Below are 27,087 nucleotides of genomic sequence, written 5' to 3'. Positions count from 1 at the left end.
GACCTGTTTTACTGTAACACTGACATGTTTTACTGTAACACTGACACATTTTACTCTAACACTGACATGTTTTACTGTAACACTGACAAATTATACTGTAACACTGACATGTTTTACTGTAACACTGACATATTTTACTCTAACACTGACATGTTTTACGGTAACACTGACATATTCTACTCTATCACTGACATGTTTTACAGTTTTGCATGACATGACTTTAAAATGAACAGGACTCTAAACAGGATGAAATGGTTCATGAAGTCAGTTTTATTTTTGTCAAATTGTTTTTACAGCAGAAAAGAGAATGAGGTCTGTACATATTTACAGAGAAAAGTCATCGTTAGCGCTCCTGCTCACAGATCTGATCAGTGAACTCATGGAGAACCCTAACCCTACCTGCACCGAAGGAACATGGAGTTTTACCCACTCAACACAAACACAACTCCATGAAATCAAGATAAAACTAAGTGTTTGGGCCTTTGGCCTCTGCGACAATAGAATTGTTTTGATAAAACAAAGGACAAATCTAAAATTTTAATTTATAAAAAGCAAATAGGCTAAAGTCTTCCAAATATGAAATGAAAGTGTCATATTTCCATAAAATCACAAATAAATCTATCCAAACACGCTCTTTTACAAACCACTTGTACAGAAGATCCTTTGGACATTCCCGTGTGCCTGGAGCCACTGCTGGAGCTCCGGTCTGCTCCTGTGGTCAAAAAGTGTGGCTGTGAATATCACTTGTTTCCATGGCGATGAGTCTGCAGGTATGTGGAGCTGCTGTCAGGGGTGAGGCCTACGGCCCTCTTCATCTACAACTGTCCCTGCGTGACTGGATCACCCTGATGTTGACCAGAGGATCATGAAGCTGTAACCTACAGTGTCTCACAGTGTCACTGAGCTCATGTTTAAAGTCTTCTTAAAGTAGACATCTTATGTTTTAGAGTTTTGTTGGCCTAGTTTGACCTTTTCCAAATACTGTGTGGAAGTGAACCAGGCTGATGGAGTAAGGAGCAGCATGACTAATAGCACCTCAAAGCTAACAGATAGATGAGTTGTGTAATGAAGGCAATGTGAGCACTGAAATGCTCCAAAAATGGTTTCACATATTTATGTCCTTTAAAGCCTCAGTTAATGCCGTTGCTTCCATTTAACGTAAAATCATAAAGTGTTCTATAACTCTTGTGGCTCTCCATGGGCCTCTGCACCGGCCGATGCTTTTGTACACAGTTAGCACGTCTCTGCTGTCCACAGGTGGGGCCGGTCCTCTCTGATCTTCTCAGCTCCTCTCTGCTCCTCTCATCTCCTCTCTGGTCCGGAGTGACTCAGGCTTTGGCGCTGAGGCTGAGCAGTTCCATGAAGGAGCCGAAGAGCTTGTCGATCCAGCCGTGGTTGGCCATACAGCGCTGCACCACCTCCTCCTGCCCGGGGTCCTCTGAGGCCTGTTCCATGCTCACCGTCTGCTCACAGGGACACACAAGGACCAGAGTCAAGCACAGACAAACCTCCAGCAGCCCATCGCAGTGTGGAGCACGAGCAACATCACAAGGAATTCAAAATGCCCTAACTGCCCTTTCCAGCCTTTCTATAGTCCGAGAATCTGGAATTGAGCACGTTACCTGTTCTCTGTTTCACTTTGACAACAGAAGTCCACTCTGGTCTGTGAACGTCGTGAAAAGCACTCATAAACTCATGGCGATGAATAACTAGAAAGCTTAAAATGCATAAAGAGGAATAACTTCAAACTACAAATCGTTTAAAATAAACCAGTTCTGTTTTTCACCTTTTTAAGACAGTACAAATCGGGCACAGAGCCTCTAATTATGTTGATCATTTGTTGCTCTGTGAAAATCTGGCAACTCTGCTTCAGTCTGTTAAACTAGTCTGGGAGATTACACCAACATTATTTTATTACTATTAAGAAAACTACAGTACAGTAAAATCAGCAGATATTGTTTGAATTTCATCATTGGAAAAACAATCTAATTTGTAAACAGCGGGAAATGGAATGCACAGAAAGACAGGAAGTTTAGTGTTGCATTAGCATTATCTTAAAAACTACTTTACTCTTTAGTGCTACAAACCAGATCTCTTCCTCTTCATCGCAAATTGGTAAGACATTGACAAGAATGTAATTATTTAAAAGTGCCTTATCTCTAGGCCTCTGTTTTGGTGTCTACCTTATATTCCCTTAAGACTTCTCATTTCAGGGATTCAAGGTGAAGTTTTAGCCAATCTCAGCCAATCATAACGACTGACTGTGATGTGATACTAAAACAATAGATAGATTGTTGCCAAATGAATATCAAATCTACCATTTCTTATGCTTGGTAGCTTGGCAGCAAGTACCAATAAATCAGAATATATGCTCTTTCTGCTCAACTCCAAAAATAGTGTGGCCTCAAACAGATCAGTATAGAGTCGCAGATGATGGATTCTCAAACCACACGAGATCCCACCTGGAATGCAGGACAATACTCGTCCAAACAGAACCACACATTTTTGGGAGACTTTACAAAGACGAGTGGATTTGGAGCCGTGTCCTGTGTCCCTGATTTCAGAGTCACAGGCAGATGAACCAGTCTGAGACACCCATGTTATGTTTGCATCAAAAACAAACATGGCTTACACATTAAAAAAAACAAAACAAAACAAACAAAACAACATAAAGGACTGAGAAACTGCATGGATTTTCTTGAGAACTTATCTCAGGTAAAAGAAGTTCTGAATGTATTTTCTGTATTTAAAGGCTCTTATGATCATATTTTCTGATCAGTTCTAATGTTTTTCTCTCATCACAAACAGACCTGGAGTTGTGTTTTGTTTCATTTGCACATGTTTAACACACAAACCCTGCATATTTAGAGCTCTTTTCTCAAACGGTGTTCCACCTTGTGATGTCATGCAGTAATACAGGAAGTGCTCCACTATGTTTTTAAACTCCGTACACCTTCACTAGAATCATCTGGATGATCTCAGCCCTGGAATTGCCGATCTCAAGTGAACTAAAGTGAACTAAGGTAAAACATAGATGTTGAATTTGAAAACTGCTATTACATGACATCACAAGGTGGAACAGAGCATGTTGAGGTTTATAGATGCAGACAGATTAATAATTAGTTAACAGCATTATAACATGGCTTAAAGCTCACAAGAGTCATACAGGACCTTTAAGAGACACATGCTACAAATCAGCTGCTGTGGTTGAACTGTCTCAACTTTGGATGGTGATTTTTCACTCTCTATTGTTCCATTCCAAACCCTTCTGAATTTGGACAAAATGTACAACCCAGCCCTACTTTCAATACAACTTTTTTGCTATTATATCTTGTAAACCTTATATACAGCCCTCCTGGAGTTGAAAGTCATACCTCTTTCTTACACCGCAGGAAAGTATGGTATTTGTAGTGGTGCAGGGCGTGGTACAAAGAGTAGATACGGCAGGTTTCCACTGACAGCTGCAGCTCCTATCAGCACACAAAAGCTGTATGTCATACACATACACATGGTCAACATTACATGTGAACATACAAGTCCATACCTGCTGTTTGGAGGTCCTTCTCTTGGCTCGATTCAGCGTTTTACGATTGTAGCTCTCCCCGCTCAGGCTCACCCGCACCGCCCCACAGTCCAGGGGGTCCGCGGTCAGCTTAGGGAAGACATGCAGAGCCTCCTGGAACGTAAAGGAGAGGACCAGAGAAGAGTGTCAGAGTGGAGAAGGAGAGGAGAGGATGAGATTGGAGGAGAGCCAGACCTGATGAGGAGCAGACATGTTGACTCGCAGTAACAGTCTCCTCTTCTGACCGCTGAGGAGGCCGTCGATCTGCCTCATGGACGGGAGGTACAGCTCATCTGAAACACATGGAAAGATAGAAGTGTCCTGTGATGGATTTGGACTGGATAGGTGAGGCTGATGTTTGCAGTTGTATGAACTAATCTGATTGGTTTCCATGTATTATGAGCACTGGTTGTGAGATTCTAATTGTCAGACAGAGGGTTCTGGCCTAATAATTCTGTGGGTGATGCATTGTTTCTGAATGAAATGTTGAACCTTGTCATCATTTGATTGGTTCTTTTCAACTGACAGCAACTCTGCCCTCCAATCCTGACCTGTTTCAGCTCAGTTTAAACTAGAAGGATTCTGCAATGTTGTTTTTGATGGTGCAGGATCAAATGAGGGTTTCCTGGTAGTGTGTTCCCTCAGAGCAGAACCCAAATATAAGTGAACAGATACCCTTAAGTCTTTAACTACATTATCTAATCAGTTCTTGACGACTCCAGTTTGTGAGGTTAGCATGTATGTGTTCCCCTCTGGAAGGGTCCTGTCTTCCCCACAGCAGTATGTGATCAATTATGCATATTCTACTAATGTATGTCCAGAGGTGTCCTGCTGCAGAGAGACCAACAGGAGCCGCTGGTAAATACCTCAACACAGCTCACCAACACCATCTACTGTCACATACAGTACAAATACACAGTACAAATATATGTAGAGTTCTTAACAAATGATTATGCTCCTTGTCTGAGGTAACATAAATCTTCTGTGACTGGTTTATGTAAATGCAGTGCATGTGACTCACCATCAGTGTCCTCCAGGGCTTGGATCATGTCGGGGTCCAGGGCAGTGCTGACCAGCATCTCCACATAACTCCTGAATAGGTCCCTCAGGCCTCGGCTGTTCAGGCCTCTCTGAGCAGAACCTGGAGACAGCCAAGAAGCCCTCATCACAAGGACATTCAAAGAACAGAGGATGAGCCTAGCAGCCCCCTGCCACCAGCTCTGGTAAATCACACAGTGTCTAAGCACAATCAGGGGACCTGTATGGCTCAGTTTTACAGATGAGGTTGTCAAAAAGGAACTTAACCATATGGGGACTGGGAAGGCTTTAACTGAGTATCAAGCTGCTGTGGACTTACACTACGTTCAGACCATGGCATCAAAACTGCTCTATTTGGATGCCTTTACATTTGGGGACAAAGGTTGTGACTTTTCAACTCTTTGCTGCAGGAATGTTGAACTAGCCTAGAAGCAGCTCCCCCACAGATGTTGCATGTAAACCCATGACCCCTGACATCACACCCTTTAACACTCAGTTCATGGTTCCATAGACTCTGTGCACAACTCACTGTACGGTTTTTGAGTATTTACTTTTAAAATCAAAAAGCTCATAGAGAAGCCCAGAGAGAAAAAAAGTATTTGTGTGTTTCCCCCACAAGGGGCTCAAGGTGAGGTCTTGTGCTTGGTGTACACTGACTGCAAGTGTGGTTCAGGACTCGAGCAAGACTTAGAAATTCATTAAAATCAGTGCAGCCTGTTACAGTGTCCTTGACAGAGTGAAGTTTTTTAGTTTAGTTATTTTGTTGTAGTTGCTGTAAAGGGCAATCTGCAAATGACCTGCTGTAAGTATGTGCAGAACATGTGTGGCCAGACAGGCTGGGGAATGTGTGTCATTATTGTGAAGGTTGATGGGACATAAGTAGCAGGTCAGGGGTGCATGTATTTGTGCATGTACTTTATTTACAGGCTGCAGATACATCAAGGACTATCTCCATTGGTCCAGTCAGGAAAAAAAAACATATGGGAGTATTTGAGACTTGGAGCAGTACTCACAGGCAGTGTGTGTGTCTTCGTCACTAGCAGGTGAAGAGTCGGACTCGGAGGAAGAAGACCTCTGCTCTGCGCTCGTCCTGCTCCTCTTGAGTGGAGGCTCTAATGGCTCTGGGTCCACTCTGCTCCTGTCCTCTGAGACCGGCTCTGGCTCTCTGTCCTGCTCCTCTCTCTCTCTGACCCTACTCTCCTGACCTTCTGACCCCCTCTCTCTGACCTCTCTGTCCTGCTCCTCTCTCTCTCTGACCCTGCTTTCCTGGCCTTCTGACACTCTCTCTCTGGCCCTGCTGCTCTGCTCCCTCCTCAGCACAGCCACATCTTTGTCTTTTCTCTCTAGCCTCTCTCTGCTCTTCTGTTGGTGTTGGTTACTGCATTTATCACTCTCTCTTTTGTCTCCTACAGCTTCTCTTCTCTCTCTCCTCTCACCCTCTTTTCTCTCTGTCTCTCTCCTTTCACTTTCCCTCCTCTCTGTCTCTCTCCTCACACTCTCTCTCCTCTCACTTTCTCTCTGCTCTCTTTCTCTCCGCTCACTCTCTCTCTTCTCCTTGTCTCTCCTTTCTGTCTCTCTCTTCTCACTCTCCTGCCTTGCACTCTCTCTTTTCTCACTCTCTCTTCGCTCTCTGTCTCTCCTCTCAGCCTCCCTCCTTTCGCATTCTCTTTTCTCACCTTCTTTTCGTTCGGTCTCTCTCCTCTCCGTCTCTCTTCTCTCATTTTCTCTCCTCTCGCTCTCTCTCCTTTCACTCTCTCTCCGCTCGCTCTCTCTCCTCTCAGACTCTCTCCTGATGCCTTCCCTCACTCTGCTCTCTTCCTCTGTTGACTGGTGGCGTTCATTTTGAGGTGGGTACTGTTGAAGAATGGAGCTCAGATGGTTGTGGAGTGGCTGTCGTCTATGAGTATTAAAGAAATTAAATAGGTTGACAATCCAGAATCGAATTTCAGAATCAAATTTGTAAGAATGAAACATGAATGGAGTTGTAATGGGCTTTGTTTACCTCACAGTCAGAGAGGCCCGGTGCCATGGCTTGCGGGAGCACACTCGGACATAGTCTTTCTTGTTGATGTTCTCCAGAAACTTCACATACAATCGTTGGTATTGTATTTTAGCATCACCAAAATATCCCAGATACTGAAAAAAATCAATTAATCCATTTTAAAAATCCCTTAATGCAATACTTTTTAATGCAAGGTGGAATGGACATCATGCTATGGAAGACAGGTGCAGATTAAATGTATACAGTTATAGCCTTTTTTTTTTTTTTTTAACCATTATAGTGGCTCCTGTCCACATCTGACTGGGGCACAACCATTACAACTGGATGACAACCAGTTTGCTCTCCACTTAAACGACTGCATCTGTCTAGATCAGACAGTGCAGGTCTCTAAGGTGCATCAGCCAACATTCTAAGTGCAGTAATAGTGGAGACAGTGGACAGCCTTGTCTGTTCACTGCCCAACATTTCCAACAAACACTAAAGAAGGCCACTTCTCAAAGCTATCAATGAAATGTGTAACAACTCTTCATGTTGACTCAGTGTCAATAAAAAAGGATCACCCCATGGCAATCAATGATCAGGAGGAGTGTGCACTACAGAGCTGTGCTGAAGAGCTTTTGAAGACTTACAAAACTCAACCCTAAATGTAATTATCAAAATGTAATTATCAAAGAACTGAAGACCCGAAAGCGTCATTGAACGTCATATCACATACATGGTCAAAAGGATCATGTAAACTTGCCCATCAACTTCAGATGGGGTTTATTGGCTTGTGAAGAAACCTTAACCTTGTGTTTGCATCAACCAAGTCATTCCAACATCTTATCGATGTGACATGCCTCATGCACTGATGGATACTCTTGTAGGTAAACATGCTGTTTGTCATGGACATGACTATGGAAAGCATCATTTTGCAGTAACAAAATCATGCTCAGGGTGAGGTACTGTTAAGCTCTGCGGGAATCTTCCAGTTCTGACACAATGCCAGCAGTTCATTCATGCATCTTGTATGAGGAAAATGGTTTATGACATGATTTCATAACAGGAAGAAGAAACCATGCGTACGTTACTGGTAGCACCGTATTGTCTCTGACCATCTTTAATTTCTGGACTAAACTTTTGGAGCAAGGCCTTCTGCACTCTCCAGATAGGTGGCGGTTCCCTGCCTGTCTGCAATGCCATCTGATAATGAAAACATGTAGTTTAATATTTACCATCAGCGTGTAGAGTAAGTACTGTAGGCTGACTGACCAACCTTTAAACTTCCAATGTCTTCAGTTCGCACCACAAACTCGTCCCGTTCACGGAAGATCCCTTCTCCCTCGCTCTCGCTGCCCTCCTCCTCGCTCTCCCCGGCGATCGCTGCACTAGCCTGCTTCTTGGCCAGGTGCAGCGAGGTGACCCTTTGTGGGGCCTGGACCTCCTCTGGGGTGGGTGGTGTTGGTGGAGGTGTGGACGATGAAGATGGCGAGGGAGGAGAAGACACAGCCAGATCCTGGGTGTGGTCCAAGGACACTGGGGGTGGAGGGGTGGAGGGCTGTACGATGGGGTTTGGAGGAGGAGGTGGTGGGTCATACAGGTGTTGGGCAAGAGGAGGTTCGGACTGGTTTTCGACAGGTTCAGAGGATAATGACACGGGTAGGTCATCTACAGGCAGTGGTGAGGACAGATGATCAGGCACAGCTCCTGAAAGGCAAAATCAGATCCTTAGACTGTATAAAAGAAGTGAACTAAGTAAGTGTGACATCACCCACAGCCTTCAGGCAAATGAAGGTGATTGAGGCTAGCAGTTCCAGTGGATAGTTTCAAAATAGTGAAATAAAACCCCAGGAACATGTAGAGCGGGTTAATACGAACATTTTAAGATCAAAATGAGTTGACTTGAACACTGAGAAGCAGTCATAGAATATATGGACTTACCTTCAACCATCTCTGGAATATCCTGCTGTTCTTCTATTGGACACTCAGGCTCAACAGTGTCTTCCTGCAGTGGATCAGCATCTTCACTCCGGTCCTCATCTGCTGTCTCTGCTTTGTCCTCTTCTTCCTCTTCTTCATGAGACACTAGCTCATTGTCCATCACCGGTTCAGGAGATAAGCTTTGAAGTCCATTATCGTGGGTTTGAACATTGGATGTCCCATGATGGTTTTGCAGTTCTTGTGTTGCAGAGTGGAGTTGGGTTGTTTCGGGGACCATGCTCTGTTCTGCAGCGTTAGTTTGGAGATTGGACTGGTGCTGCTCGGTGATCGAGGCCGTGGCAGCTGCTAGCAGACGTGGGTTGTCGTAGAGAGTGGAGATGGCGCAGGTGATGCTCTGCTGGAGATCTCCATTCTTGCCCACACAATCCTCCTCGTCCGAAGAGAAGGAGGGCAAGGCTTCCAGGTTTCCGTTCAGCTCCTGGTCTAGCTGCCCACTGGGACTGGAGCTGCATGGGACCGCCTTGTCCTCCTCACTCGAGGTATGTTGGGAGGGAGCGGGTGAAGGGGCTGAGTCTAGGTTCAGCTCGCCTCGGCTCTCTGCTGTCTCTGGAGTTGACTGCTTGTTGTCCGTTTTGAGAAAGTCCAAGAAAGAGCCTACTACATCTGGCTTAAGATCAAAAGTTTTTTCATCATCCTACAAGAAAAACACAACTATTTCAAACCAGCTCGTTCAGAAGAAATGCAGAAGGCAACTATTACCTAAAGGTGTAACGTTTATTATAGTGAATTTCTTACTTTGCCTGGAATGTTTCACCGTATGACATTAAACTTATCAGTCTTGCACTTATTTTAAATCTCTAAATACCTATAAAAACATGCCTTCCTAATGGTTCTAGTTGATTTGTCGGCAAACTCCTAATGAAAAGGATGAATGGAGAGAGTGTGCTTGATGTTATGGCTTTTCCAGACTGTACTGTAGTGTAAACATGGTCGCCTCATCACAGATCTGATCTGCAACTTGGCCTGGTACCATCCAACATTCCAGGCAAAGCAATAAAATCTCCATGGAGTTGAGCAAGTGGCAAGCCCTCCACTAAGTTATGTAGAGCTCTTTCAAATAAATAAGCCATCGCTACACTGTAAATAAGAACTTACAAGACTTGGAAACTTGTCCACTGCAACCCAGCCATCACAGTTAAGTAAATCATAGTTTTCCTTATTCATTGCAACCTGTTGACACAAAAAGACACGTTATAGAGCTGGATTCAGTTTTCAACTTCAAGACAGAGATTTTGTGCACTCATTGTAGACGTTACCTCTGTGGACTCTGGCTGTAGCATGTGATCTTGCATCTGCTGTGGATCATTTCTGCTAAAGTCAGGCGTTGTGCTGGGTCCAGGACTAAGGCCCAGGAATGGAGCGGAAGTACCTAAACCATCAGACAGAGCCAGCTCAGGCCCCGGGAAGGACTCTGCTCTCAGGAGGGAGTCTGCCGTAGGAATGTTGGGGGACGAAAAGTCTAACTGTTAAAAAAACAAAAAACAAAAAAACATTTAAGAACATTTTAAGGTAAGAATGGCACATATCTTGGCAAATGGATCTAAGTATGTCTCCAATCTATATAAAAATATTGAAAAACACTCTTAAACATGTAACTATAAGTGTATTCTGTCAACTACACAAAAGTGTTTTAACAAACGTTTTGAAGTGAATAGTTTTGCCACTTGTCCAACTTTCATGATCTTTCAGCTTGTGCGATCATGCAAAATATGACTCACACCTTATAGTTTAATGGACTTATAATTTAATGGAACTAATAACAGATATTGTAGACAACAAGGGTGTGTTAGCATTAGTGTAGTTAGCTTTTTCCTTCAGACAGATATAAAGCAGTGGCATACAGAACCCTGTCATAACTGAAGACGCCTTTTGTATGAGTGGTGAAATGTATTCACGCCAAAACTTGTCCAGTGACTGAATTCTATTTTCTTTTGTGATGGATCTTACTTGGATGGCTGAGGAAATACACAGATAACTATAAATGTGTTGTGTAGTTTAACAAACGAAACAGGCATTACCTTGACTGTCTCCTCGGGTGGTTGTTGAAGTTGCTGATAGGGCTGCACTTGCTGTATGTGATGGTGTGTTTGCATGTAGGGCTGTGTCTGGGAGGGCTGTGAGGACATCTGCAGAGGGCTGGGTGCTGGGTGCTGTGAGGTCATCTGCAGAGGGCTGGGTGCTGGGTGCTGTGAGGTCATTTGCAGAGGGCTGGGTGCTGGGTGCTGTGAGGCCAGCTGCAGAGGACTCGGGGGTGGGGGCAGCAGTGGGGTGGGGCCTGGCTCATATCTGTGTTGAGACTGCATGACATACTGCGGGGGAACATATTGTTCACAATGATACGGCATGTTTGGCATCTTGTTGAAACCCTGAAGACTGTCATCTCTCTTTCCCCTGCCTCGACCTCGCCCCCGACCCCGACCTCTTCCTCTGCCTCCAGCCCCTCGAGTCTGACCGCGGAACACAGACGGTTCAGGCAGAGGGCGTATACGAGGGCGTCCTCGGGGTCGAGGAGGTCCTTCACGTTTTGGTTTGGTAGGTTTCCTGCCTCTTTTTCTGGGACCATCCATGCCCGGAGTTTGTGGAGGGGTTAGGGAGTTATAATTGGAGTAGCAAAAGTCCATATCCATCATTGGACTTGAACTATTCATAGACCCTCCCGCCCTGCGACAGCTGGAGACCAAGTCAGGGAGCACATCTGGAAAACGCCGACCTGTGAGGCGAATGTCAGCTGGAACATCGGCTTTATCCTCATCTTCAAACTCATACTCCTGCGCGTAGTGCTTCTTGGACTGCACCTGCGACTCCTGCCTATGTAACAGTGAAGGGAAACTGGTCTTCAGGAGTTTCTTAGGTTGGGGTGAGGAGTAAACAGGTGATGTCAGACCTGTAGCACTTGACCCCAGTGTGGCATTAAGGCTCTGGGACTGCATGAGACCGAGCTGGTCTGTATTCACTGAAGAGGGAGGGGCTGGAGTCTTTACGGACATGAAGTCAGAATAACTGTTGTCATTTTGTGTCAGGTTCTGTTGACAAAACTGCGCATAACGTTCTTCAGTCTGGTGACTAAACATGTCAAAACCCTGCTTAGCACTAGAGGCTTTCAGACTGCCATGCTCTTGTATCTGACCCTGGGAATGGCACTCCTGCTCAGGTAGGTAGGCACCAGAGTCTGCAGCGCAGCTGGTGTTGTGATCTGATGAACAGAATATGTCATCCATTGTTGGAAAGAAAGACTGATCTTCACTATGTACAAATGGTTCAGAAAAGCAGGCTGATGGGACAAAATGCTTGTCATTCCTGTCTGAAGCTATGCCCACACGCTGATCTAATCCAGGCTGTGGGAGGTGGCTGGGGGTATGCGTTCTCTGCTGCTGCTGGGGTTCCTGGAGGGCAGAAGGTTGGTTCAGATGGTGCAGATCTTGTTTGGAGCTGGGGTTCCACAGTGTTTGGGCTCCACTTCCTTGCTCCCTGCCATCCACTGTCATCCCAACCTCAGATCGGACCATCGCCCCCCCTGTGCCCCTGCTGTCGTAGAGAGGCAGGGACTGGTCCAGTAAGTCCTGAGCAGGCACTGGGTTGGGAGTGTACTGGGACTGATCTCTCTGCTGTACTCCGGGACTGTACTGGGACTCCACAGTCTGTGACGGGACATGCAGCTGCAGTTTGGATGACTGTGTATATGCCTCTAACTGGGCTCTGCTATGCACCGCACCCATCGCAGAGTTCTGCTTGTCTGGGAATGCTTTGAGAAGATCTGTCTTGGTATTTGTAGCTGGAGAAAGATCAGACTGCAGCATGCACGCTTGAGCTGAGAGGTCTGATGATGGCACAGACACCTCCCCATGGCTGGTTTGGTCTTTAGTGCTACTCAAGAACGGACCATGTGGATATGGTGCACAGGGACTACCCAGTGCAAAGTTCCCAAGAGAACCTAGGGTATGTGGTGCTGTGTCAGAGGATTGGTTGGTTCTGATGGGGGACTGTTTGGCCTCACTAATCCCTGTAGCAGATGACTTTGGCGTTCTATCGGGCGTGTTGCTCTGAAAGTCCATCTGTGGAGCAGTTGAAGGTTCATGACTTGCATAAGATTCTCCTCGTTCCTTTGGCAAGTTGGTGCCTAAGTACTGATGCTGAAAATCCTGCACAAGATGGGCACCGGAACTCTGATCTTGTAGCAAAGAATCAACACGTAATTCTTCACTGTTTTTAGGGTCAAATATTGAAGCACATTTCCCAGTTTGTGAATTGCCAGAGGAAAGGGCAGATTTAGGAGATGTTATTCCAGAATACATGTCAGCTTTTATGGCAGGTGACAATCTGCACTTTGGAATGTATGGACTACTGTTTCCATCTTGATTTGATTCCACACTCTCTGCCGAAGTCATGTCACCGCCTTGAGCTGTCAGTCCCGACAAAGGTCTGTTGGCTGAGGAGAATGTAGGACTTCCATATTCTGCACTGCTTGACCTTTTCAGAGAAACTAGGTCTAGACTTGAGTCACTAAATATTGAACTTCCAGGACCTCTGTTGAAGCCAAGATTCTGGGCAAGAGGAAGCCTGTAGCGTGGACTTGAGTAGGTCGGGAGTGTGGGCGTGTGTTGTTTCGGGGAGAATGCTTGGCTTTGGTACACAGGGGGACTCTGATTCATTTGACTGCGAGATTTAGGTGCACATGGGGAGCTGAGGGAGGACATAGAGGGCATCGGGCATTGGTTTGAAGGTTCAGACAAGGCCGTAGAGGACACTGCTGAAGAGTCCAGGACGCGTTGGTGAGATGTGGCAGATAGAGAGCTGCTGCTGCTGTGAGAGAATGAAGAGGCTGATGGCGGTGTGTGCTGGGGGTAGGACAAGAATGAAGAGGATTCCAAGGAGGAGTAGCCAGTTTCCTCAGAAGATACATAAGGAGACAAGTATGCCTGGGCATTCATCCTCAGTGAAGGCTTGACGTCTGAAAGGACGCCCTGCTGTTCGATTGCTCTTTGCCGGGGGTCTGGTGACTTGGCACAGGTGAGATACTGCTGCTGCTGGGGCATGGCTGTGGACTGGCCTGGTGGTATGCTTTGGTAGCGCTTCATCATGTTGTCTTGTGCCGAAATGTCCCTGTGCTGCGGAGTCTGAGAGTGGACGGGAGTGGAGGAGAATGATGAGGCGTTGTACAGTGGGTTGGACTGGCTGTGGAGCTGGGCTGACAGGAGGTCCACCCGCGGGGAGGCAAGGTGAGCTTTGGAAGGGACTTGGGGCTCTTGGGACCTCCTGAAAAGGGCATCTTGGGAGGACAGAACCTGACCAAAAGCTAAGCTGGAGGGTGTGGATTTCATGTGCAGGAGATAATCATGAGAGGACAACAGACCAGGGTTAAACGCAGATGAGTCCGGTAGGGAGAAGGAGTGAGTGAGGGGTCTTCCAGGGAAAGAGCCTGGGTGCTGATACGCAGGCAGAGCTGCCATGGAGGGTGAGTATCCAGAGCCAGAGTGTGTCCCTGAAAGAAAAAAACAAAAAAACAAAACATCATAATGTGTAATTAGCACTCCCAATTTGCAACTCTACAAGAATGTAAGACAAATATGGGCAGTGAACATTCATGAAGATGGATGGAAGATCTGCCATGACTGGGTATGATTAACTGTGTCGTCCAGTGGTTTAAGGTTACGCTTTACTGTATACACATAGGGACATTTGTCCTCTGTCTTTGACCCATCCCTCAGTGTTGATGGGGTAATCTGTCTGAAGCAAGACCCTACTCCAGTTCTCTAGATTAGCACTGTGTGTGTCTTACCAATCTAGGCGAGTTTCATTGTTGACAAAAGCGAGCGTTGCATGCTGGGAATTATTTTGGTCAGCAGCAAGAAACACTAATTCAACATGACGGACGGAGCGAGAAAGCACGTAAAGGGTATTGATCCCGGTTATTTATCCACTCTAACGGCAGAGGACCCAAGACCATTTGACCAGAAATTGGTCATAAGCATCAACGGACGACAAATCACCCTTTTCAACCCCGACAAAAGGTGGACCAAACCAAATTTCTGGTCAGAATCACCAACTACCTGGACAAATATTTACTTTGGCGATATCCACAATGACTTGGTGGAAACTCCTGGGCCATTCACAGCAGAAAAGAGGAAAACCTCCAAGAGTCTCGATGTGTTGTTGAACTTGTTGGAGTCCACGGTTTGTTAGGATCTTCTACGTTTGCTCTGCGGATGTTTGAAAGCCATTTAATTCGCTGTTAGCAGTTATTTTCACTCAAAACACGAAAAAGACATTTTCCTTCTTCCGTGCTTCTATTTGTGCATTCGAGAATGCAGCAGGAATTTACCATTATCGGGGAGAAATACGCGAGGTTACGCACTGTGTTTGAGCTATCGTGTTTCTAGCCTCCGACCAAAATATTTCCCAGCATGCAACGCGGGCTTTTAATAACAATGACGTCAGCTGAAACTCGCCTATAGTATTGACTCTAGCATCAAATGTAGCATTGAATGTAGCATCAAATATGGACAGCAAGTGTGGTAAGGCGGTAGTCAAATGTAGTGTAGCATGTAGCATCAAATGTAACACTGAATGTTGTGTGAAGTGTAACATCAAGTGTGGAGTTGGATGTAGTGATGAGTGAAGCTTGAGTGTAGAGCATCGGTCTTTTCATGGTCATTTCCTTATCCTTTTAACAAAGCTCAAAGAAATGTTCCTTTACTTAAATTAGTCCTTTAATTACCATTTTGCCAGAAAGGCCCTCCAAACTGGGACATGTGTGAGTCCATCGCTGACAGCCGATGGGACAGGGAGGCCTCTGGACCCGTGGACCTGCTGTCCAACAGCCCGGACACGCCTGGAAGAGCCACAAACACACTTCAACTAAGAGACAGGAAAATGAGCAGTGATGAAGTGGACTGTGTTTACTAAAGAGCGACGCAAGGAAGAGACTTTGGTGCTTAGACCCCGGCAGGTAGAGCTGTCAGTGATACAAGGGAGAGAATTTAATCGATTTGTTTGGGTCATTATAATAGGCCCTGAGCACAGCAGCATGCTAGCCTGCTCACTGTGTCTCAAACTTTCACTTTTATTACATTTAAAAAAACATAAAATAAACATCCTGTTGAAATTCAAATTAATTAAAATAAAGACTACCCAGTTATATTTACATATAGAATACTTCAGTTTGTGGTGCTATTTTAATATTGATTATGCCTCAAAATTAGCGTTAGCGTCAGCATTGAGACACAAACATCCCTTTCTAAACACAGATGTTTTCTCCAGTAAAGTATTCACTTTATTTATGCCTATGTCCACTGCCTTATCTTTAAATATTTTAAATTCTAGCACGATTGGCCAAAAACCTCATAGAGATGAAACTAGACAGGACGTAGTGACGCTAACAGTGAGGTAGCTGGGCGCTGTTGTGCACAGAGTCTATTTGCCGGGGTGGAGACACTGATGGTGTGGAAAAGGAGAAGATGGAAAGGATGAGGAGGTTTGATGGTTCTGCTGCTGTGGAGAAGGAAGAATAAACAAAGTGTAAGCAGTGTGACCAAAAATGGCTAAAGTCAAACCAAAAACTTTAGTCATTCAGTCAAGCCCCTCCTCCCCCCTCACTCTCCCCTTTAGTCCTCCAGACTCCCCACAGTCTCCCCTTTAGTCCTCCAGACCCCTCCCCTCCTCCCTCACTCTGCCCTTTAGTCCTCCAGACCCCTCCCCTCCTCCCCCTCACTCTCCCCTTTAGTCCTCCAGACCCAGCCCCTCCTCCCCCTCACTCTCCCCTTTAGACCCCCAGACTCCCCCAGTCTCCCCTTTAGTCCTCCAGACCCCACTCCCCTCACTCTCCCCTTTAGTCCTCCAGACCCTGCCCCTCCTCCCCCTCACTCTCCCCTTTAGTCCTGCAGACTCCCCCCTCTCTCCGCTTTAGTCCTCCAGACCCCACTCCCCTCACTCTCCCTTTAGTCCTCCAGACCCCACTCCCCTCACTCTCCCTTTAGTCCTCCAGACCCCACTCCCCTCACTCTCCCTTTAGTCCTCCAGACCCCACTCCCCTCACTCTCCCTTTAGTCCTCCAGGTGTTGCTCAGTTTCGCGGCTCTGTTTGAAAAGTGGTTGTGGGCCGAGTTCAGACGTAAAAATAATCACAGAAAGGAGCATTGGTTTTGTCTTATTACCATTTCACTAGGAGGTGAAGTGAGGTGTGATGGATAGTTTATTCAATGGTGAGGAGGAGGAGGAGGAGGAGGAGGAGGAGATGAAGAGGCAGAGAAAGGTGATGGTTCTGCGGAGGAGGAGGAGGAGGAGGACATGGGTGGAGAAGGGGAGCGAGAGTGCACTTTTGAAAGGGAACAGCCACGAGCAATGCATTAACACAGCACCAGAGTAAGGCCCGCGGGTGTGGAGGTGTGGAGGGGCCCGTGGGTGTGGAGGGGCCCGTGGGTGTGGAAGTGTGTGGTACCTAGGGGGCGCCCTGCTGGAGTCCAGGCCGTCCCGTGCCCTCTGCGTCCCAGCTGAGGAGCGCTGAAGCCGGGGCCCTCCGAGTCTGGGTACGAGGGGCTCATCCCATACATGAGGCTAACACACAAAGCACACAGACACAGGATGGAATACTTACACCTTAACATTTACACTGAACTATATTATTTACTTTTACAGTATTTATATTATTTACATTGGACTATTAAAGCTTCTGTATTACACAAAAGGGACTGTGCACTTTAAGCCCTGTTAGAATGCTGGTACCTTCTCCAAAACATACAGGACTTGTGTTTTGTTTCATTTCATATACGTAAGGCTGGATTTATTTATTATTATTGGGCTGGATGCATCTCCACAGCTCAAAATGCTCTGTTCCAAATTGTGATGTCATGCAGTGGTAGTTTTCAAATTAACAGAAGTTACTGCCTTTTAGTTCAGTTGAGATTAGACTTAGACTTAGACAAACTTTATTGAACAAGTGTATTATTATTAAACTTTATCCACAAGGGAAATGACTTGGACACTGCAGCTCACTCCTCACATCATAATATCGTAAACAATAACAAACAGCCAAAACATATCAAAATGCATACTAAAACAATCTAAATAATTACCAATAAAAAAGCAAGAGACAGGAGTCAAAAAAGGCATAATTATAGAACTGTATAGGAGATTGGCAATTCCAGGGCTTAAATCATCCAAATGATTCTAGTGAAATTGTATGGAGTTTAAAAACACAGTGGAGCACTTCCTGTATTACCACATGACATCACAAGGTGGAACGGTGTTTTCAGTTTGAGAGAAGAATTCAGCCTAAATCTCCAGGAATTGTGTGAATGAAACAAAACACAGCTCCAGTTGTGTTTGTGATGAGGAAACTACATGAGAACAGATCAGAAAATAAAGTCATATGGGATCTTTAAAGGCACAATATGTAACTTTTCTGCTGGATCTGCTTGTCTCCATGGTGATGTCATTGCTAGAGGTTCTACTGTTTAGTAGTAAACCTAAATCTATGTTGCAGTTATTTGTGTATTTATATGTTTATTGTTGCTTAAAGAGAGTGTATGTAACCTGTGCTCTTCCTAGAACCTCACACTTGAGTCTGTGTCAGAGTCTTAATCTACAGGACACATCCAAGTTGTCTCATTCTTAGACAGAACATGTCTCATGTGAAGCTCAGAACCTCCAGAGTTCCCTCCCTGAGCTGCAGAGGCTGCACTAGCACTGATTCATGTCTGGTGCAGGAGCTGAGGTTTAAGGAGCGACCATTAGGATCAGAGAGAGACATTTTAGGTTTAAACCAGCTGGATTTCAGTGTAAAACTGGTCCATCATGTCCAATGTTTTTGTCATTAAGAATAAAGCAGCATTACAGTTGTTATTCATGAAAGTTACATTTGTAACATATTTACCTTGATCATATGTGGACACACAACTGGGTCATATTTATAGAACATATCATAAAAATCTTTAATACAGTTCCTTTAAAGTCCTTGAAAAGCATGGTAACTGGTCCTGGTGACGTCACTTGTTGTCTCCATGGGGATAGACACTGTGGAACATTCCAGGAAAAGCAACAACATCTCCATGGAGACAAGCAGAAAAATGACATAGTGCTCCTTTAAGGTGTATTTCCTCACCTTTGTGAGCTCTCACCTGTCTGCCATCATCAGCCAATCACAGCCTGTCACCTTCGCCTCTTAACCAATCATCTCAAGACATGAATAGCCAGTTCTTTTCTTTCTCTGACACGTACAACAATATTTACAACGTCATTCTACGATCATGTTCTGCAAAGTTTTTCAGGAGAACAAACCCTAAACTCAAGGTTAAACGTGCTCACACAGAGGTCACGTCCACACACAGTGTGTTCAGAAGACACGTGATGTCCCCAAGTGCACTGTCCATCCTCTTCTCCTCTATAGACTACATCTTCATCTCCTCTATAGACTACATCTTCATCTACATCTTCATCTCCTCTATAGACTACATCTTCATCTACATCTTCATCTCCTCTATAGACTACATCTTCATCTTCTCTATAGACTACATCTTCATCTTCTCTATAGACTACATCTTCATCTTCTCTATAGACTACATCTTCATCTTCTCTATAGACTACATCTTCATCTCCTCTGTAGACTACATCTTCATCTTCTCTATAGACTATATCTTCATCTCCTCTATAGACTACATCTTCATCTACATCTTCATCTTTTCTACAGACTACATCTTCATCTACATCTTCATCTTTTCTACAGACTACATCTTCATCTACATCTTCATCTTTCATCTACAGACTACATCTTCATCTACATCTTCATCTTTTCTACAGACTACATCTTCATCTACATCTTCATCTACATCTTCATCTTTTCTACAGACTACATCTTCATCTACATCTTCATCTCCTCTGTAGTCTACATGTACAATCAGGTGATCTGAGAGGGAGCTTGGGGCTCATCATGTTGGTCTTGGTTTAGTTGAGTCTTAGACTTGGTCTCAGACCTGGTTTAGAGTGAGTCTAGTCCTGGTTTGGACATTTTGGTTGAATCCAGGTTTAGGTTAGTCCTCGTTTAGACCTGGTTAAGACTGAGAATCCAGATGATGTGCTGAGCTGCACGGTTTAGTATTTTCATAGTAACAGCGGGAGCACGGACAGGAGGTGGTGCGTAAAGCCATATTTGGGTGCGTGCGCCACAGCTAACCATAGTAACCTATAGTTTACTATGGCTACGTGTACGCAGCATCTGGATGGCGGCGTCACAAATAGGACAGGGCCACTCGGCTGGTGCGTGTCCTGCGTGTCACAGAAATGCGCTGCACATTCTTGGCTGTTCATTGAATCAATTATGTTTCACGCGTGACAGAACGTGATAGGCTGCGGAGCGGAGCGTCTGTGTCCGCGCGGATGTGGACCTGAAGGAAACAGATGCTGTTGTCAAGGCGACGGCAGGAGTGATGCTGATGAGGAGCTAGCCTTAGCTCGGCTCATTCCAGCACACAGCCGCACAGAAGAGCACAGAAGAGCACAGAAGAGCACAGAGCAGCACGACGGGAGCAGGCAGCGGCTCCAGCGGCTTCTATTGTCTGCCTGCCCCGCTCGTCAGTCTAAACATGAGCGGAGCATCAGAGCTCTGCAGCCGTGATAAGGCGCACACGTCCGCATACAGCACCGGGCAGCCGCGGACACGGCTCCGTGATACAGCCGTGGACACGGCTCCGTGAAACTGCGGCTCTCTCACATCCTCTCTCCGGACACACAGCTGCTGTGAGCCTGACCTGAGAACACATGCACCCGTATCCCCCAGCCCTCCATTTTCCTGTCAGAGCGCACAGTCCACAGTGAATCCCCCACAGCTGATAGACTGTCCTGATACCTGCCACGGCGCCGTGCTCCCCCGCGCACACGACACGGCACAGCTGTATGTCAGAGGACACGCTACTCACGGCTCTGGCCCCGTCCCTCCCCGACAGAGCGCACGGGAGCAGCGGGCTCTGTGAGCGCAGACAGCGGACAGTCGTGCAGCCCGAGCAGCGGCGCAGCGACAACCCACACCTCTGCCTTTGTTCTGCTCCGTACGCACCTGGTTCTGGCGGACCTGTCGTACGTCCATGCTGTCCCGACCCCAGACACCGAGTCTCCGAAGGCTGCCGCGGAGAAGAGCCTCTCCATGGGCAGGCAGGGCTGGTGGAGGAGGGCAGACTGCGGGGGACGGGGTGGGGGTCTCCAGTTCGTCTGAATATTTCTCCGTTTGACGAGCCGTGCACCGCGCGCGCGTTTGTGTGCGTGAGAGAGAGAAGAGGAGAGAGAGAGAGATGGAGGGGGGGGTCTGCCCGCCTCTCCTCTCCGTCACACTCTATTGTCTCTCGGTGCCTTTAAATGATATTTAAATCCAGCGCCTTCCGTCCCACATCAGGAGAATTTGGGCACATTCTGTTCAGACGCCATTAGTGTGAACAGAGGATCCCGCGCGCTCCAGCTCACACACGCACCAGCCTGTGCGCGTGCGGGGACGCTCCACATGCACACGTGCGCGTGCAGGTGACGCGCTCAGCACATCCACATTCACATGTATGTGTGTCTACGCACATGCGCGTGCGTGCGCGCGTGTGCGTCTCTGAGGCACAGGGAGAGGCGCTTTCACACACACTCTGTCTGTTGTGTGTGTGCACGGACCTGGTCGAGGCACAGGTCACATCACGTGTACGCGCTCATCATCTTCATCTTCATCACAACAAACAGCCTGAGAGCGGAGACAGTGGACACAAATGGACTTTATTTGACACACGTGACAGTGACACGCGCAGGACATAGGAACACCAGAGGCGGGAGTAGAACCCACACCTCTGCCACAAGAAACTCCAATAAATAGTCGTTCAGCAGCAGCAGCAGCCTGCAGGCGGCGCTCTGACGCTCCAGCACGTCTCTAGCTGCCCCCCTCTGCTCCTGCGTCCTGCCCCAGCTCCGACGGCGCCCCCCTGTGGTGAAAACACGGTCAGTGCACGTTGTATAAGCACAAATATTAAATTCACAGATTAAATTCACTCTTTGTATTTGTGTCTTTTACATAAATGAACATGGGGAAGCTTTTCTCTTTTACCTCTGGTTTGTGTTTATGGAAAATCACTGAGTTTTTCTGAGGCCTAATGATGTATCTGTGTGTGCACAGTCACCAGCAGAGGGCGCAACGCCTCAGCTGCCGCTGCAGTGACAGCCAAAGCAGTTTAAATGAGGTTTAGAGCAGCTGCTCAGGTCAGAGCTGATTCTGTGTGACTGGAGCAGTGACATCATCAGACTGTGACGTGCTGTGGGCTTCACAACATGACAGAACATTCTGGAGAAGCAGCACAGCTGCTCGGAGCTGTGGGGAGGGAGACAGGCTCAGTGGAAGAGCATGTGTCTGTGTAAACTCCCTCCACTGTAGGGAGTATTATTCCTACAGTGGAGGCCTGGTCAGAGGAGTGCCCATGTACTTTTACTTGAGCAGTAGTTTCCCCAACACATTTCTTGGACCACTACTTTATACTACTTGAGTACTATTATTTCAAAGTAACAAGAGCACAGTGTCACTTCAAGGAGCTGCAGTGTGTGTACAGGATGTAGCCTGATATCTTACACTTTAAAGTTTGAGACCAGCACCTCAACCTGCAGACACGACAGACACAAGAACCTGCACCAGACACTCCCTGAGCTGCAGAGGCTGCACTAGCACTGACTCATGACAGGTGCAGGGCAGGGGTGTAGGGAGTGACCGTTCAGGTCAGAGACATTTTAGGTTTAAATTTCAGTATTAAAACTGGCAACTCAAAGGAGAGACTCACGTGAGGCTCGTTCTGTTTTCTTTAAACTAAAATATTCTAAAAGAAACAACAGGTTCATCGTGTCCAGTGTGTTTGTGATGAAGAATAAATGAGTCGTACAACAAGAGAAAAAGTTCTGTTTGCTGTGAACATGTTGGAGACACAGACAGGTCATGTTTATGACATTTCTAAAATGATCTGATCTTATACACATTTCTGTTAAAGAAGCCTGTGTGTTTTCAGTATGACACTCACCCGGAGTACGGGGGAGGGGGCGCGTCGTGCTGCCCACTCCTGGTCAGAGCCTCGTTGTAGCTGGGTAAGCCTGGCACCGTGACCCCCGCCAGGGGCACCATCTCTGCACCTGGACGCCCGTCTCCAGCCAACCTCACCGGAGCTCTGGGGTCAGAGGTAGGAGAGGGGTCAGAGAGAGGGACAGAGAGAGGGGACAGAGAGAGGGGACAGAGAGAGGACAGGGGTCAGAGAGAGGAGAGGCAGTTACTCGATTACTCCAAAAAAACAAGATTCAATTAAATGAATGATGAGAGAAGAGCGTACAGTGTAAGGAGGTGAAAAGCCCACACAAGCTCATGATCTGATGTAAAGTCTCCTTAAAGAATGTCAGTGAAATATATAGAGCTTCTAAAAACTGTTCTCATTCAAAATAAATAAATACAAACAACAACTCTCAAATGTAAACATCAAATACAAAAATGCTGAAGCTGATCTTGCATGCGTGTGTGTGCGCGCGTGTGTGTGTGTTTGTGTGTGTGTGTGTGGGGGGCTCTTACTGTCCTCGTCCGGTCTTGTGACGGGCCTTGTAGCAGTACACTCCCAGGACGGTGGCGATCACCGCAGTGACCAAAAGAGCCATGATCCCTGCCACCAGACCTGACACGTCCACTTTAGGAGCATAACCTGCACAGAACACACACACACACACACACACACACACACACACACACACACACCCACACACACACACACACAAACACACAAAGAAGTGAAGTGTGAACGGGGCGCAGAGGAACAGAACACTGTAGCAGTAATATCACTTACATTTGTGTTCAAACCAGCTCCCTGCTCCCAGACAAATGCAAACCCATACAGACCTGTGCTGTGATGTGGGTGAAGTGTCTTGCTCAGGGACACGATCACACTATGTGTTCAAATTGTATTCGAACCCCTTCTCTTACCAGATAAACACAGATTTACATAAACACTGGCAACTTAAATGAGAGACACATAAAGCTCATTCTGCTTTCTGATTGGATGATCATCTAAACCAAAACCTCAAATGAAAACAGAAACAGAAGCAGAAACAGAAGTAGAACTGTGCTCCATCATGTCCAGTGTTTGTGAAGAAGAATAAATCAACATTAGAGTTGTTATCAGTGAAATGTGTATTTGAGTTGAACATGTTGACCTCACATCTGGAGACACAGACAGGTCATGTTTGTGAAATTTAAAATCTGAATCTTTCTCACAGTTCCTTAAATAACAGATGAACAAGTGTTTATTTGAAATAAATGAATATACTTTTCATGTTGGCGCTGTCGGTGATTTTCACATTACATTTTCACGAGTTCATGTTCAACAGTTTGCACAGCTCCAAAGTTCTTCCTCTCTCACCTTGAACATTCAGAGCGTCCTAATGCTTCACCATGATGACTTTATAAGAGCTTTACACAGCAGACTTTAACTAGCATACTAACCACACAGTTCTGTTTATCATCAAATGCAAATAGAATGCAGTGGACTTATTCTGACCTCACGAGCCACATCTATGATTTATCTGCACTGGGGCTAGACGTGTGCAGCTCACATACAGAGAACAAAAATCAGGAAGAGGATCTTTAAATGAACTAAACAGGTCCAGTACAAATAAGTGTCTGTTTTTGAATTTAAAGGCACACTATGAAACTTTTCTGGTGGAATGTCCACCGCCTGCTTGTCTCCATGGAGATGTTATTGCATTACCTTGAATGTTCCACAGTGTGGCACTAAACTTATCAACTTTACATTTTCAGTATTGATTTCTAAACGAATATCTTGGACAACATGAGTTGTTACTGTGAGCGGACCCGCCTCTCCACAGATCTGACCTGTAACTTTCTGGCCTGGTGTTGACACCTGCTTGTCTCCACAGAGATGTTTTCCATTTGCCTTAAATGTTCCACAGTGTTCCACATACAGTATCTGTCTCCATGGAAACAGGCAGGTGACAGGACCAGGTCCAGTTACAGATCAGGCCTTTTCAAGACAGGAGCAATAAAACACATTAATGCCACAGTGTGTAACATTCCAGGCGTGGCAATAACACCTTCATGACACAAGCAGCCGCAGATGTGTCCTCGTGTCCTCAAACCCCGTCCAGAGCGTCTCACCTGCAGCGTACGTCTTCCAGAAGAGCTCCTGAAACAAGACAAACAAACAAACACTTACACTTCTATTAAAACTATCACCTAGTTCTGTAACAAAAGACAATGGACACACGGGGACAAGAGGACGGGAGGACATGTGACACACATGGACGAGAGGACGAGAGGACGTCTGACACACAGGGACAGGAGGATGGGAGGACGTCTGACACACAGAGACGAGGACGAGAGGACATCTGACACACAGGGACGAGAGGACAGGAGGACGTCTGACACACGGACAGGAGGACGTCTGACACACAGGGACAGGAGGACATCTGACACACAGGGACGAGAGGACAGGAGGACGTCTGACACAGAGGGACAGGAGGACGGGAGGACGTCTGACACACAGGGACGAGGATGAGGACGAGAGGACGTCTGACACACAGGGACAGGAGGACGGGAGGACGTCTGACACACAGGGACAGGAGGACAGGAGGACGAGAGAACAGGAGGATGGGGGACATGTACCGTCTGGGTGGGGTCCTCGAAGACCTCGCGCGCTTCCTCATAGCTGCACACTTCTTCCATACACTCTCGCTCCAGGTTCCCCTGCACCACCAGCTCAAAGTCCCAGCTGTTGTAGAGCAGAGAGCGAGACAGGAACGAACTGGCCTCTGCAGCGGTCAGGGTCAACTCACCAGGGTCTGCTGCGCACACACACACACACACACACACACACACGCACACACACGTAGCAGGAGAGTTTAAAGTTCCGTTCTATTTTCTGATCTGTTCTAAAGTCGTTTCCTCGTCTCACACACACCTGGAGTTGTGTTTTGTTTCCTTCACATGTTCCCTCACACAAACCCTGCACATTTAGCACGAGTTCTTCTCTCAAACTGAAAACACTCTATTCCACACTGTGATGTCATGTGGTGATACAGGAAGTGCTCCACTCTGTTTTGAAACTCCACACAATTTCACTAGAATCACTCGGATCATTTCAGCTCTGGAATTTCCAATCTCTAAACAACAGAATGTAGATGGAGCTGTGAACTTAAAAACTGCCACCTAATGACATCACAAGTTGGAGCGGAGCATTATGAGTTTTACAGATGTAGAGTTACTCAAACATGAGTGAATGAAACAACACACAACTCCAGGTGTGTGTTCGTGAGGAGGAAACTCCAGTAGAACTTGACTTAAATCTCACTAAAGTCCGTTTTGTGGAGTAGGACTTTTAGAGTGAGTCAGATGAAACCCACGCGGAGATCCGGGGACAGGTTTTTCAGGACTGGACTGTGCGCATCACTGATCTGCTCTTATCTAAACTCAACAACTACACCGTCTGATGGCGAAACACGCGCACACGCACGCACTCAGGTAATTCATCTGTCACTAAACAGTTGCGCCAAACGGTTTATTTAATCCCTGCCACAGGCAGGGCAGGGGCAGGGCTGGGGCAGAGGCAGGGCAGGGGCAGGGCAGGGGCAGAGGCTGTACCTGGAGCGTGTCTTTGGAGCACCGAGCACCGGGCGCAGTGCAACAGGCCCAGCGCGGTCCACAGCAGCCCCGCCGCGAGGGCGCGCACTGCGGGAGCACAGAGGAGAAGAGCAGCTCACTTCACCGTTTATCAACAATCATATGAAAGAAAAAAAAACAAACTTACTGTCTGTCCTGACTCCCGTCACACTGACGCTCTCACACGTACGCGCTCACTGAACACCGTCACGAGCGCACACGGATCGACATGGCTGGAGTGAGTGTTGAGTGTAAAGTGTGGAGTGTTTTTGTGGAGCTGCTTCCGCGCACTCACCCGCACACAGACCTGTTGGACCACATACCTGCGCAGGTACACCTGCGCCGTGCACGAGCCCAGAAACTACTGTCATCTACTACAGCCGTGTGTGCGCGCATGAATATGTGTGTCATACCACAGCCCTGCCCGTGTGTGTGCGTGTGTCATATTACTACAACCCTGTGTGCGCGTGTGTGCGCTGGGCCGGTCTGGTTGGACGGGTGTGTGTGTGTCTCTGAGCTGCGCCTCTAAACACACATTGCTCTACAGCGCAGAGCGCCCCCACCTGGTTTCTGTCTTTTTTATTTGTTTTTTTTCCTGGTTTCTGTCTCACTCACAGCAGACGCGCGGTGGGCGGGGCCTCCTCTGGGCCTGACAGCGGCTCACGTGACCAGAAGAAAATACACCATTAAATCACACCAGTGTCTTCATTGTATTTTTTTAATTGTATTTTTTATTTTATTTATTTTTATTATATAAATTATATTATATTATATTATATGACCCTGTCCCTACTGACCTGGTGTGTGTCAGTTTGTGTCAGTATGTGTGTGCGTGTGTGTGTGCTTGTGTCAGTGCGTA

At 46.6% G+C, this 27,087-nt stretch overlaps 2 protein-coding genes across 3 annotated transcripts; both read right to left on the bottom strand.

The window, feature by feature from the left end:
• Positions 1-1,328: 1,328 nt before the first annotated feature.
• Positions 1,329-18,704, bottom strand: prr12b (proline rich 12b). The gene is made up of 17 exons (XM_055152694.1): positions 18,694-18,704; positions 17,016-17,131; positions 15,960-16,070; positions 15,298-15,411; positions 10,601-14,061; positions 9,839-10,045; positions 9,678-9,752; positions 8,523-9,216; positions 7,858-8,288; positions 7,668-7,784; positions 6,603-6,736; positions 5,614-6,497; positions 4,584-4,703; positions 3,758-3,855; positions 3,545-3,676; positions 3,375-3,470; positions 1,329-1,463 (listed from the first exon to the last, which is right to left on the bottom strand). Exons 1-17 carry the CDS (start codon positions 18,702-18,704, stop codon positions 1,329-1,331), a joined length of 6,936 nt encoding a protein of 2,311 aa, XP_055008669.1.
• A 2,591-nt stretch (positions 18,705-21,295) lies between these two features.
• On the bottom strand, positions 21,296-26,530 carry prrg2 (proline rich Gla (G-carboxyglutamic acid) 2). Of its 2 annotated transcripts, none has more exons than XM_020933218.2 (7): positions 26,377-26,530; positions 26,211-26,297; positions 25,236-25,414; positions 24,729-24,756; positions 23,133-23,259; positions 22,597-22,740; positions 21,296-21,519 (listed from the first exon to the last, which is right to left on the bottom strand). In XM_020933218.2, coding segments are annotated over exons 1-7 (618 nt in total). In that variant the 5' UTR covers positions 26,378-26,530; the 3' UTR covers positions 21,296-21,467. The 2 variants fall into 2 exon arrangements, with proteins under 2 accessions (XP_020788877.1, XP_020788878.1); XM_020933219.2 differs by having other exon boundaries at positions 25,236-25,411.
• Between the last annotated feature and the right edge of the window lie 557 nt (positions 26,531-27,087).

The sequence above is a fragment of the Boleophthalmus pectinirostris genome, unplaced genomic scaffold (assembly GCF_026225935.1).
Source record: "Boleophthalmus pectinirostris isolate CB_2022bp ecotype Guang Dong unplaced genomic scaffold, ASM2622593v1 HiC_scaffold_17, whole genome shotgun sequence".
Classification (NCBI taxonomy): domain Eukaryota; kingdom Metazoa; phylum Chordata; class Actinopteri; order Gobiiformes; family Gobiidae; genus Boleophthalmus; species Boleophthalmus pectinirostris.
The sequence above is the reverse complement of the archived record's forward strand: the minus strand, read 5'-3'. Positions and strand labels throughout refer to the sequence as shown.

What these genes read in the sequence shown, in the direction of transcription:
- prr12b (XM_055152694.1), bottom strand. An exon ending in AGGGCCTTTCTGGCAAAATG is followed by an intron (nt 14,062 to 15,297) that starts GTAATTAAAGGA and finishes TTTTTCTTTCAG; the next exon opens with GGACACACTCTGGCTCTGGA. An exon ending in CACCCGAGGAGACAGTCAAG is followed by an intron (nt 10,046 to 10,600) that starts GTAATGCCTGTT and finishes TTTTTTTAACAG; the next exon opens with TTAGACTTTTCGTCCCCCAA.
- prrg2 (XM_020933218.2), bottom strand. An exon ending in GCTCCAAAGACACGCTCCAG is followed by an intron (nt 25,415 to 26,210) that starts GTACAGCCTCTG and finishes GTGTGTGCGCAG; the next exon opens with CAGACCCTGGTGAGTTGACC. An exon ending in CCCCCTCCCCCGTACTCCGG is followed by an intron (nt 21,520 to 22,596) that starts GTGAGTGTCATA and finishes TTTTCACCACAG; the next exon opens with GGGGGCGCCGTCGGAGCTGG.